The sequence below is a fragment of the Anthonomus grandis genome, chromosome 6 (genome assembly GCF_022605725.1).
Source record: "Anthonomus grandis grandis chromosome 6, icAntGran1.3, whole genome shotgun sequence".
Lineage (NCBI taxonomy): Eukaryota > Metazoa > Arthropoda > Insecta > Coleoptera > Curculionidae > Anthonomus > Anthonomus grandis.
Genome location: NC_065551.1, coordinates 13794268 through 13808015, shown reverse-complemented (window position 1 = coordinate 13808015; position 13748 = coordinate 13794268). Strand labels below are relative to the sequence as shown.

General features: G+C 31.8%; 2 protein-coding genes across 3 annotated transcripts in view; both read right to left on the bottom strand.

Annotated features, from left to right (window-relative positions):
- The window catches only part of LOC126737473 (monocarboxylate transporter 2-like), a 670913-nt gene that overhangs the window by 582520 nt on the left and 74645 nt on the right, over positions 1 to 13748 (bottom strand). The window lies entirely within an intron of this gene.
- On the bottom strand, positions 10017 to 11871 carry LOC126737474 (uncharacterized). The gene is made up of 2 exons (XM_050442389.1): positions 11194 to 11871; positions 10017 to 10948 (listed from the first exon to the last, which is right to left on the bottom strand). The coding sequence occupies exons 1-2, from the start codon at positions 11822 to 11824 to the stop codon at positions 10494 to 10496; spliced, it is 1086 nt and encodes a 361-aa protein (XP_050298346.1). The 5' UTR covers positions 11825 to 11871; the 3' UTR covers positions 10017 to 10493.

The following is a 13748-nucleotide window of genomic DNA, read 5'->3' as shown; positions in this document are numbered from 1 at the left end:
TTAATAATTTAGCGTCATTTACTGACAATTCTGCAACATATTATTTATTTGATTTAACTTTTTATCTATCTTGTTTAGTAGTTTTTATCTTGTTCATTTCATGTTTCTTGTTCTTGTTAGTGTTAAATAGTTTTTTCGTATCTAGTTCTTTTCGTTTGTTTTTAGTGAGTTTTGTCTAAAATTGTATTGTATTACCGTATATTGTATTATTGTGTATTAATTGTATATTGTATTTCCAAAAATCGCCATGCGATATACCAGTGAAGAAAAATTTGACATATGGGAATGTTATATTAGATGTAATAGGAATGCAAATCTTGCAATCGCCAGATATTTGGAACTGTATCCTGAGAGACAACTGCCAGGTCCAAGACTATTCGCTATGCTTGTCATCAACCTTAGAACTCATGAAAGTTTTGAAATACCAACGCCAGAAAATTATCAAAGGGATAATGAAGCTCGCGATGAAAACATTTTAGACTATTTTAATGCGAACCCAAAAACATTGACTCCAAAAGCTGCAACTGATATGAATATACCAAGGACTACCATTCAAAGAGTCCTTAAAAAAAATATCATCCATAAAAGCCTACTATTGTTCAAGGTTTTGGGGATACAGACTACCCAAGACGATTAAAATTTTCAAACTGGTTTGTAAGGCAATGTCAAGAAATACCTAATTTCAGCAGGAAAATTATTTAGACCGACGAGACGTTTTTTAGCAACTGCGGAGTATTCAACAGGCATAATAGTCATTTTTGGGCTAGTGAAAATCCTGTGGTGGAAAGTGGCTGAACGTAGGCTACAAGTAAGATTTGGATTTAATGTTGGTGTGGTATGTATGGTAAGTTAATTACCCACTCCACAAAATTATTTTTAAGTAAAATGCTATAATTGTTTTTAGATCACATTATTGGGCCCTTTATTTATCACTAAATATTGACAGGTCAAAGATATTTAAATCTTTTGGAAGCGTAGATATTACCTACCGTGAAAGCTATAATACCTGAAGAACAAATACTGAGTGAAGTGTGGTCTCAACAAGACGGGTGTTCCGCATATAATATTCGGGATGTTCAAAACTTGTTAACGCAAGCATTTAACAATAAACTTATCGCGAACCGCGGTGCTGTAAATTGGCCAGCTAGGTCTCCAGATATTACACCCTTGGATTTTTATCTTTGGGGATATGTTACAAATGAAGTTTACGAGTTTAAACCACCTGCGACTCTCGAACAACTAGAGGACAGGGTTCAGACTGTCTTAAATAATATAAATAAAAACACCCTGCGCAAGGTAACTAGAAGTGTTTTAAAGAAATGTGAAAAATGTTTTAACAAAAATGGCCGTCATTTCGAATAGTTTCATTTAATATTATTGTTACAAATAGTTATTTATTTTATTTAGAAATTACGTAAAAGTATAAGTTAGCAAGTTAGTAAGTTAATAATAATTGTGTGTACGACAAAATGCAAATAAAAACCATGGCCAACTCAGCGAAAAATAAACTATTTAATTTTTTGACGTAAACATAAAATATTTTCATAAAGTGTTAATCATCATTTTAAAGGGACAAAAAAGATCTTTTTAATTTAGCAAAAAAACAAAATGACCGCCATAAGAAAAAAAGAAGTTGAGGATGGGATCTCAGAACCGAAATGTCAAAAACAAAAACTGAATTCAGGTATGCGTTGTCCTTAAAAAGTTGTCCTAATAATGATTTACAGATTTTAAAAATACGTTGAAATAAAAAAAATGCAGCTCTTTTTCAAAAATGCAACTTTTTGATTTTTTCCAAATATTTCAAAATCTGAAAAAGATAAAATCGTTCTGAAAGCGGCACTTAATTGGTAACTAAATGCCCTACAACTTTCCCCATTTAACCAATTTTCTATCTCTTATAGTTTCCAAGATACCCATATATGTACACCCAATTTGGGCCACACTGTATATTCGCCGTAAATAAATAAAGGTAATGCAAAACGGGGAATGGCGAACGTTATCGTGCTACGGAAACAAAGTTAATTCTTCTTCTCATTAAAAATCTATTAATGTTGACGACATGTCGTTTCAGCAGGACGATGCTACATATAATAACACCCATAAAACTGTGCAAGTTTGCTCCAGATCGTGATATTTCCCGATTTGAGGACCAGATTGGCCTTCACGCTCTTGCGATTTAACGCATTTGGACTTCAGGCTGTGGGGTTATTTAAAGTCACAGGTTTATGCCAATAAGCCTACAACAAATGTAAATTTTCTAAATCAATAAACATTTCAATATTTTGCTACAGAAAACCATGTTATATTGAACACTGAAATCTTGCGCTCTTTTTGAAACATCCTTTATATAAGTAAATTTTTCCCTCAAAATTTAAATCTAATTACATAAATAAAAAAAAAGATGGTGGTCGCCAAAATACGAAACGTCTTATCGTTAAATAAAAGAATATTTATATTTCGTTAAACTTTTAAGTGACAATTTATATTATACAGACGGAAATAAAAAGGTAGGACCATCCGTGAATGTCTTAATGTGATGACAGATGTTTTTCCTCAAATATCTCAGAAACGATCTAAATATTTACAAAATAATATTCCTGAAACATTTCCGGTATGTTTCCACATAAAATCAGTTCATTACATGTAATTTAAATTTCAATTTCAAAAAAAAAATTACTTGGATCATTACTTGCTCGTCACCTACTATATAAAATTATTAATGTTTTTGTTCAGGTGTCTCGTTTTCAGCGTCCCAGTTTAAAACGAGCATATTAATCTTCCCGAAAAACTTTTAAAATGAAATTCGTGCGCGAGACGCGAGTCATGTCGAGAAGAAAATTAGAAAATTACAATGTAAGCCGTCGTCGTTTTCGCGCCTTGGGCGCTTTCTGTTTTTGCTGTTTCGACTTTATATTTGTATCAGGACAACCGGTAGTGTTTTTCGCTAAACGATGGTGGGAGGCGAGATATTAAACATCGCTTTATTAAAAATCTCCTCTCTCCTCCTCACCGCAACCGAAAGCATCCCGAAAAAGAAAAAGAAAACCTTTGTTTGTCAAAGTTAAAAATATCAACCGGTAAACATGGCTTTTTATGATCAATAAAATTGTGTTAAAAAAAACTTTCTTTAGATCCAAAAATATTTTATCATGAGGAGTTTCGGTTTTATTATTTTCAAAATATTTCATGCATTCTGGTTTCAAAAGTTTTATATTTATTACAATTTTTGGATGTGATATTCAACTTGGGCCAAAAAAATCTTAAAATTGTATTAGAAAAATGGTGCAATTGTTGGTGGAAGCTGTAGGGAGAAAAACTGTACGAGCAACATTCCAAGATGGTTTTATGTCATAGTCGAGAAATGAAATCCGATTGAGACTCAGAAAATAGTAAAAAATTTAGTTTTTGCCAATTTTTCGATGTCTATAGAGAGCAGAATAAAGTAGCGATAGAACTCCGCGATAGAATAGTAGTAGGTTAAAACCACAGGCCTCGAGTAATCGCAGATACCGAAAAATATAATATTATTACAGCATTCGTGGACTGACGACCAACGTTTATGATTTCTATGCTGGTATTTTATCTAGTAATTATGACATCATTTTGATTGTAGTCATGGTTAAATAGTAGGAAAACTGTTGAATTTTGGACCAATTTTCATATTTTTTTAAATTTATTTTTAACTTCAATTTTGCGCCTTTAAATGTGTCCAGCTGTTGTTGTTTTCTGTATAGTATTAATGCAAAAAATAATTCCTTCTACCCCCTGCGTACAAAACGTGCACGCATTCGCATCTACCACAACAAGTGCACTTACACCACTCTTCTCCACTTTTGTCACTAAACTCTAAGGAAAAGCAGTATAGGTATAATCACCTCAGAGTCAGACGAAGAACTTGATACTTCTTTACTCAATTTAACTATTTCTGTTTCTCTCCAGTTTCTCTTTAGGTCATTCTTTTTTTCTTTTTGTCTTACATTTTATGTAAAGTTTATCCTAGATTTTTAGATACTTTTTTTAATTTTTCCTTTTTCAGTTTTGATCAGTAGGAATTATGGTTCTTCTTGGCTGTCTCCCTCGTTTCCTCTTATTCTTCTTGTGATCTTCGGCCTTAGGGTAGGGCTGAACATTTTCTAGGAAATGTGTTTGTTTTATTTGTATTTGATCTTGGCGTCTCAGAAACTACAAATGAATGAGGAGCTAAGAAACATCAAGTTGAAGTATAACGTTGTATATATTAAAGGTTTTTCCTTTGTTGTTAATAAGCCAGGCTTTAATGGTTTGGTTGTAATACTCGTACTTCTTCAAAGGTTCGTAGACAGAGAGGTCTAAGGACTACAGCCTGTGTGAGGTATGTAAGGGAAATGTGAAAAGTACAATACCTGAAGGTGCGTTTCATGGTTGTTTAGAATTAATAGGATCCAATCATTTTTACAGAATTCATTAAATAATTCAAGAATTTTATATACGATTTTGTGTATGAACCAATCCTTTCTCTAAATATGAACTCGTGGAAAGATCAATATAGGAGGCAACAAATTACCGAATCCATCGACTGCAACAATAGCAGTTACGAGGACCTCTCTTTCAGCCAAAGTAACACTGCCTATCATGCGTAACACCTTTCGAAGCAACTATTTTAGATTCTCCTTGAACTAAGCTTAGCCCTGTTTCGTCCAGGTTCCAAATTATATCTGAGAAAATTGGACCGTATTTTCTATGCACCTTTTAAATATTGTTGCAACAAAGTCCCACGTTAGTATTATTAAAACTTGTCATTTGGCTTAAACTAGTCGCTTCTGGTTTTCGAATTGAAAGTTGCTTTTCATGTCGTTTTAGAAAGCCTCTCATTTACCTTCTTCGAAGATACCTTCTTCGGTTTTTGATATTAGCTTTTGCAAATTCAAAACTAACGTTTCATCGTCATCCTTTTTTGTTACGCCATACTGTGTTTTTGCTATAGTTTGGATGTAAGTAACGAGGCTTAATTGCGCTTCATTATGTAAATACTTTATTTACAGCATAATTGGTTTTCAGTGTTTTTTATATTTTTAAATTTCGGTAGTTACCTAGTAAGCGTTGTCCTGCTTCTATTAAACACTTTTTCCCCTTCTATGTAGATCATCTTGTTCAGGATCATCCAGACTCATAGCCTCCAGTAATTCTTTCAGCCAATCTTCATTGACTAGTTTCAACTTCATCTTCACTTCTAATATCCTCTTTACCCCTAGGCATGTTCCAAAGGAAACGTCATTACTTAGACCAAAATTATAACGTATATTAAGCAACTAGGCGAGAAATGCATCACGGTCACACTGCGCACAGTCGAGTTTACCATATGTCGCAACGTCTTGTACCAGGATCGACTGACCCAAGGTACATAATGATGATTGGTCTCAAGGTACACGATAGCCATATCTTATTTAAAATGGCTGCCCATATAAAATTGTCTATCCAGATTTACAAACAGCAAGCATTTTACTAACCAAAAAGTTAGCTATTCAGATGTCCGAAATATTCCTTGCTTCTACCTCAACACAGTATTCTTGTTTAAAATTCGCACAAAATTTTTAACCATAAAAAATTATTTTCTTTCACTAAAACGGTAACAGTCTATTTGCACCATCATAACTCAACTGAGCAATTGTTTCGATTGAAGCAGCACTATCCAGCTACGGGTAGGGATCTGCCGCTCCAAACAAATTCTGTCTCTAAAGTTAGAGATAAGCAACTAGGTTTGGTTGTCGTTTTCGACTAGACCAGTCGATGGGTGGAATCGGAGAGGTTCCAATAAGTAGTCGTGTGGTGTCGAGTTTTTAGTTTTTGGTCGTGTGACATGTACGCCATCGCCATGATAACGTACACTTAAAGTTCATTAAAGTTTTGTTTTCGTCGTTGCTACGTCTTATTAACAATCCCGGTGCCTAATAGCCCCACAAATCATCGCTGTGATAATACGACGCAGTCGGCCGTCGATCTGTTCCTGTTGGACCCTTGGACGAATGGACCCTCCTCGCTTCTAACTGGCGACCATGCCGACATACGCGAAGTATACTAAGGTATACTATGGTTTAGGTACAACATTATACGAGACTGAGACTAAAAAAATTCAAGGAGGTGATTTGATTGTTGCAGCCAAGAAGAAGATCTAGTCTAGATCAAGTCTTACAATAAATGAATATAAACGCTTGTAATGAAATTGAATGTTTGCTGGTCAGAACGAGGTATCATAAGATGTGTTTTTTATATTTTGGGTGTATGTACCATCATCTCGTAGTTTTTCAGTCATTTTTAAACTCTGTTGAAAGAATTAGTTGTGATAATGTTATTGATGTACTTATTACAAGAGATTTTAATAAACAACATTTTTCTTATAATAAATTGTTGAGTCTGAACCAGTCCTAAATATGTCTAATTTGCACTAAATAAATTAAGTCTTGAACCTTATGGGTTGTACTTATGGTAGGTATTAGGTTGGACTTGGTCTTATCGGTTGCTAATGTTAATGTTGTGGTTCGTACAGATAGTTATTCTCCGTCTCTGAGCTTATTGGTGCAGCCTATAGGTCTTTATAACAAAGATGAAGTATACGCAAATTATGAATTCAATTATTCTAAACTAAACGTCTTGCTTCTATATCTAATGTAATCAAATCAAATTGGCAGAATTTAAAACATGTTGCGGAAGTAAATGATGTTATACAAGCATTTTATAATAATATACTTCCATGTGTAGAAGAATCCAAGCCGGAAACCTAAGTAAACAAAAATTCACTGGAGGGTATATACGAACAAATTTTCCGTGAATTATTTTGCACAGGATCTTATTATTTAAATTAAAAGAAACAATAAGCTACACAGACTGGCCGCGGATTGGATGATTATGGCTCTGTTAGAAAATCCATTCAGGTTCAAACAAAATGTGAATATTTAAAATACTACCAGACAGTTGAAAATAATATTTATACTGACCCATCTAGTTTTTGGTCTTTTGTAAACTCGCGAGGTAGTTCGAAAGACTTACCCTTGGCGGTGCAGTTTAATAATAATATCTATACAGATTTTCAAAGCATAACAGATGCCTTTTCCCTTTTCTTTAAGTCTGTTATGTCTAATATCTCTGTCTGATATCATCTAATCCAAATCCAACGATATTTTGGAATTTCCTGAGGTGAATGAAGAAAATATTAGAGCCAGTGCTAAGCGTCCTAAGCCTAAGAAATGTACTATATATATGTAAAGATATTGGTATAAACTTTCAGGCAAACTTAATAATCATAACAATATAAACAAATAAGGCTTATACAATTTTGGAATTTACAATTGAGAGCACAAAGTATTTTAAATACTTCAATAGTATAGTCAGATTGTAGAACTCCTTGTTCTCATTTCAAACAAGGAACTTAAGATAAATTAATTATTGAAACACTTTTGTATTTCATGCTGTTTTCAATAAAGTATACCAAAAAAACTTATTGCATTCTTCGTCTTTAATGCAGAGATTCAAATTCAAAAATCTTAAGCATGCTGTTGTAACTTATCAAGTATGGGCAAACATTATGCTTTCTAAAAAGCAAGTACAAAAATATTTTCTGTACCCTTTTAATTACAGCTATCTGACTATACTATTTAATACTCCTAATTTACATTTTTTGTGAATAGTAAACACTTGATGCATCTGCCAACTTACAAAATGGTTTTGTCCCGAGATATCTTTTGATAAACTTTCCCCTCTATAACACATAGTCAACACGTTATTGTAATAGCTTTGTGATTCTCTACTCTTTGGATCAGTTATGTTTACTATAATCTGATGTTAAACACATGATGTAATTTCTTTTCGATGAGATTTTACTGAAACTCTATATGTAAATATTAGTCTCAGATGCTTATGAATGTTTTATAGCTTTGTAGTAGTAGATTTAGATAGTACTTATGTTAGTGTCTTAGTTAATGTTTAATCAGGACGGAAGCTGTGTTAGAGCTCGCCGTCTGTTAGATCTAATTACTTAACTGTATATCTGCAATAAAAAGACATATATTTGGATATTATCATTATTAATATTATTAGATTTTAGTCATTAATGTTGTTTTCTATCCAATAGACACTATGATGAGAGAATCCAATCTATTTTTGATTAACAATAATGCTGACCTTATTGGCATTGGTGTTCGAGAGATTTGGTCTTGCTTTCTGCCTATTTAATTCCTCGCCTCGTTCTGTCCCCATTACTTAGCATAGTATAAGTAATTGCTTTTGTTTCTATTACTTCTGTAATTTTTTCCTATTTAGAACTAGATTTATAAGTGTATTTTATTCCTTGCTACTTGCCATACTTCCTTTATGTATTTACATTTATAGACTACGTTAAATGTGTTTATTGGAAATAAATAAATAAAATAAAAAAAGTTATTCGCTCTTTGGCTAATATTCTTAATATTTGTAACTTCAAGACATTCATCATCTATAATACCCTAAAGATATGTATTTTCTCCTAAAAATGCTCCTAAAATAAACTTCCAGCCATTTTGGCAATTCCATTACACAGTTTAATAACCCTTTCGAGTCTTTCATACCCAATTTTATTGGCAATCCCCGTTATTGTCTGAACAAAAAGAGGAAAATATAAAACTATTCATATTGAGGGTGGATAATGTTAATAGTCTCTCGAGATGAGTTTTACGGATATCTCTCAAATGACCTTTTTGATGTGATTGGTAGAATTATATACTAGGCGACCAAATTATATCATCAAAATTTGCAAAAAAAAAAGAAATTTGACATTATAAGTTTATAATAAGAAGAATATTGTAAGCGGCTTTAAAATGGGAAAAAATTATCTCGCATGTTAGACTCAAACCTCATTTATTTATTTAACTTAATGACTATTCAAATGAGAATGATGGCGAATGGTGACAATTTTTATAACTAATAATTTTATAATTTCAATTATTTCATAATTTCAATAAATGATTACATTGTAATACATCGCTTTCTTTGGCTTGAGTTGCAGCTCATGTTCGAAACAATACCTTTAGTATTGATAGGGGACAATTTAACACCAAAATACTTACAGAAAAACTACTTTACTAAATAAAACATGTTAAGCATAATCTATAGCGTATTTTTCAATGATTTCGGAAAGTTGTTAAAAAAAATTGATCCTTTACTTATAGGATTACTCACCGCAATATTAGCTCTAACATTACCTAACTTAATGTCACTACAGTTTCTATGAGAATATATTAGTAATAATCTTATACACTAATTTGGCCTGATGTGTGCTATGGATGCTCGGCAAATGTACGATAAACGTTTAGCATTTTTATACAGACCTTTAATATGGATTCGATATACAATATTAAATACTACCTTAAGTGCTTTGTTTTCAACAATTTGAACTCCTTTAAAGTTACTCCTATATTTGGCATCAACATTTCTGCATTAACAAACAATCCTAATAAAGGAAACTAACTTATCTTTTATAAAATCGATATGTCGAAGCTCGTATTAGCTTTTCATCAAGCACAAGTCCTAAATATGTTAAAGTCGAAATTATACCCAATTGTACTTACGTCATCCAGGTGAAAAAAAACGTATGGCGTAGATATTTTTGCCAATCAATATTAGGTTAGAAACTTTACCATCGCCTTCAGTAATTAATAATCTGCTATATATTTTTATACGTTCAGAAATTAACAGATTCAGAAATTTATTTTAGCAGCATATTATTATATTTTTATATTCGTGTATATACTTTTATTCCCAAAAAATTTTAAAAAATCTTGTAGTATTTATTGTATCATTAACAAACTTAACAATTAACAAATATTATTATAATTAATCATAAATAATGGGACATAAACAACAAGTCCGAAACGGAATTGCACTTTAAATTGAGAATGTGATAGAGCGAGCCGCAGCTGCAACAAGATTAAGCACAACAACGATCACAAATATAAAGAAGAATGGGATAAAACAGATCAGGTTTACGCTGCTCATATATTTTCCAAGCAAAAGACCGCAAAAACCAAATCTACAACATATTTGAAAAGTAGAATTCGGCACGAGCAGTAGACGTAACAAAACCGAGCTTACAAAAATTGTGAATAATGGTATAAAATTATTTTAACTCACTGGGAGAAATTTAAATACTGACAATTTAATTTACTTGTTCATGAAAAAAATGCTGCTTGAAGGAATATGTTAACACATTAAAATGAAAATACCATTCCAAAAAATAAAATATACAAACTCAAAAAAAACACGCCATATTGCATTACCAAGTTAATGTCAGTCGTAATCACAAGTGGCAGAATGTCATAGGTATCACACACTTGTATTGCCTTCTAAGCCTTTTCAATTACCTTTTCTGTATGAAAAACATATTTTTGCCAATGATCTATAGAAATTTCGTTTATTACCCTTTCCCATGTAGTCAGAACTTCTGAAGGTGACCCCTTAAAATTGGAAATATATTGATCATATTTTCATTTACATTCCGACCATACCATTACTTGCATTAAACTGGCAATGATATGGTGGCAGTCGCAAAATGTTGTGCCTAAAGGTTTAACATATTCATCAAGGAAGTACTTTTTTTCACTAGGGCAGTTTCTGCGTGCAATACTCCATATTTTATCTTTAATGGCTTTTTCTGGAAAGCCAATATTCTTTTTCTTCAACCATTCGGTCAGTCTCTGCTTTGTCCAAGATTTTCTCGGGATTTCTTCTAATAAACCAGAATGGTAACTTGCATTGTCCATGATTATAAATGACTTTGGGGGACGATTTGGAACCGGCTGAGTTTTAAACCAGTTTTCGAAGTTTTTCCTGTTCATATTGTCATGATAATCTCCCGTCTTTAATCCACTTTTGAATATTAAATTTGCACCCTTGATGAAGCCATCTTTGGTTCCGGCGTGGACCACGATATAACGATGACCTTAAAAATAAAAGATAATTCAATTCTCTTCTTTTAGAAATCATTCTTCCAGAAATTTAATATAATTAATAAGTAATGTTCCATGCACATACGAGTAGTGTATGGAGTTAAATTCCCTCATATTGTCTTAGAGAGAAATTATATGAAACTATGAAACAGATGAAATTATGAAGTTAGAGGGCCTTTACAAGGGCAATCGTTTTTATTCAAAAAAAAATCTAAAAAGATAACCAGTCAATTTTTACCTTCACTGTTTTTGCTTGAATCCGTGTGCTTGGTGTCATCTTGCCAGCTACTACGAAATGATCCCTTGCTAAAAATCCACGTCTCGTCAATGAAAACTGGAGTAAAACTTTCCGGGCCTACATTTCTATTTTTGATATACTCCCTTAAAAAATTGATTCTTTTATGAACAATATTTGGTAAGTCCATCAAAGTATTTGATTCTTTCCACTTGAAGCCTATACTATTGATCCATCTTCTTAAGGAGTTAATGGAAAACTCAAAATATTCAATTTCTTCCCTGAACTTTTCTCTTATTGTTGCCAATATTACATATTCTTTTCTGGCGTACATAGAATAAATTGTGTCCCGAATTCTATGTTTTAAATATGTTATAATTTTGGCTTTTGCTGTCTTTTGCTTGGAAGATATACGGGCTGCGTAATCCTGATCTGATTTTATCCCATTCTTCTTTATATTTGCGATCGTTGTTGTGCTCAATTTTGTTGCATCTGCGGCTCGCTGTGTCACATTCTCAATTTGAAGTGTAATTCCGTTTCGGACTTGTTCCTTTTCCAGTTGAAAAAAAGCCAATATATTTAAAATCATTAGCTGCGATTGTTCATTATACCTATTATATCTTTTTTTAGGCATTATCTAACATTTTCGAAATAACTTTCAAGAACAAGTTGACAAACCAATATTTTTGATTGACAGTGACGGATATTTTACATAACCTAGTATATAAAAGATGAATAATTATCAGACACCAATTTTTTTCAAAAGTTTGTTGTCGCCGCTGTTTGGAATATGCTAAACAAAGATAAACAAAAATGACGTCATTACAAATGGGTATAATTTCGACTTTATACTTACCACTTTTTGTAATTCAGTTTTATCAATTAACGAAAACTATAACGGAATTCGGGAACAAAATTAAAGCAAGCAAGTATACAAATTATTCCGTGAGTCTTTAAAAGGAGGCGCGTTCCATGACATTTGAATAGTGTACCTTAAACGACAGACAACGCGAAAATAAAAGAAGAAGAAGGAAGATATGTTTCTGACATAAAAGACTCGAGTAAGTGGATTCCAGAAGAAGTATGTTGCAAAAGTCGATTACAATTGCTATCAGAAGTTGGATAACTTTCTTAGTAATGCCATTCAGTGCCCATAACATATATGGTTCTAAAACTATGGTTCTATAACTCCTTGTATTCTCATTTCATATAGCATTCAGAAAACATCACCTTGTTTAGCTATCAGCATCTTTCGAGGTGGTTGTTTCATCGAAGCATTATCTACAGTATTGATTCAATGCAGCACTAAATTAGTATTTGCCAGGTCCTAATCATGCAAGGAAAACAAATCTTAATTTTATTTAATAAAACATCGTAATTTAATATTTTGGTCGATCGTAAAAATGGCAGAAAGTTTTCGAAAAAGTTTTTGTAAACATGCTGAAATAGGTCTGCTTGAATGACGCAGAATTTTTATTTATTTTCTGAAATTACATAATGACTCAGGCATTATCTGACAGAGGAAAAATGCAACACTTATTAATTTTTTTAATTTTTAGGAAAAACAAATGAAAATTGGTATATCGATAGAATAGTTATAAGAGCATCTTTTGACATATTCTGTTATTTTTCGTCACTTCCGGCTTAACAGAAAGTAGCACTAATCTTTTCATTTTAAATGGGAAACTTGGTATATTATTACGTATTTTGATAGAAAATAATTTTCTGAAAACAATTATTTGATAACTATATTTGCCACTTTTTGTTTTATACTCATAAAAACAATATTTTTTTAGATTTTGAAATAGGGTTGAAAGTTTTAATTTTTATTCAAGTAGTCACAAAAAAATTCTATTCATTATGCTTTATTACTTGAACCTTTTACACGCCTATTTAAAATTTCCAAACCAGTATTTTTGGTATTTACTTAATTTTTTTAAATAGCACGTTATTACGAACAACCACTTTTGAAATGCAGTTTTTCAGAAACACAGTCAGTAAACATTTTAAATATTAGTAAATAGTAAAATTCTTGTAAAAAAACTTTGTTTGAATGACACATAATAATTGCATTTGACAGGATGTCATGTTTTATGTCAATTGAAAAACAATTGGAGAACGGGTCAAAATAAGCCTTCTACGCGATTTCTATTAATTAAATGTATGATTTAATTATTATTTATATGACTTAATTTTTTTCTTTTTATAAGGTTATTTATCAATCGTTTTAAATAATAATCATATCAAATTATTATTGGGAAACAAAAACCTTATTTTGAAAGTGGTTGTTTCCAATTACTTGCTATTTCAAAAAATTAAGTAAATGCCAAAATTGCTGGTTTAGGTATTTTAAATAGGCGTGTAAAAGTTTAAGTCATAAAATGCCATGAAAACTATTTTTCCGTGATTACTTGATCAAAAATTAAAACTTTTAACGCATGAACACCCTATTTTAAAATTTAAAACAATTATTTTTTTCTAAAAGTATAAAACAGTAGTAGCAAATATATTATCATTGGTCTCAGAATAAGAATATTATTTTCTATCGAAATACACAA

What these genes read in the sequence shown, in the direction of transcription:
- LOC126737474 (XM_050442389.1), bottom strand. Translation starts at nt 11,824, where the DNA reads ATGCCTAAAAAAAGATATAATAGGTATAATGAACAATCGCAGCTAATG. An exon ending in TTCAAGCAAAAACAGTGAAG is followed by an intron (nt 10,949 to 11,193) that starts GTAAAAATTGAC and finishes TTTATTTTTAAG; the next exon opens with GTCATCGTTATATCGTGGTC.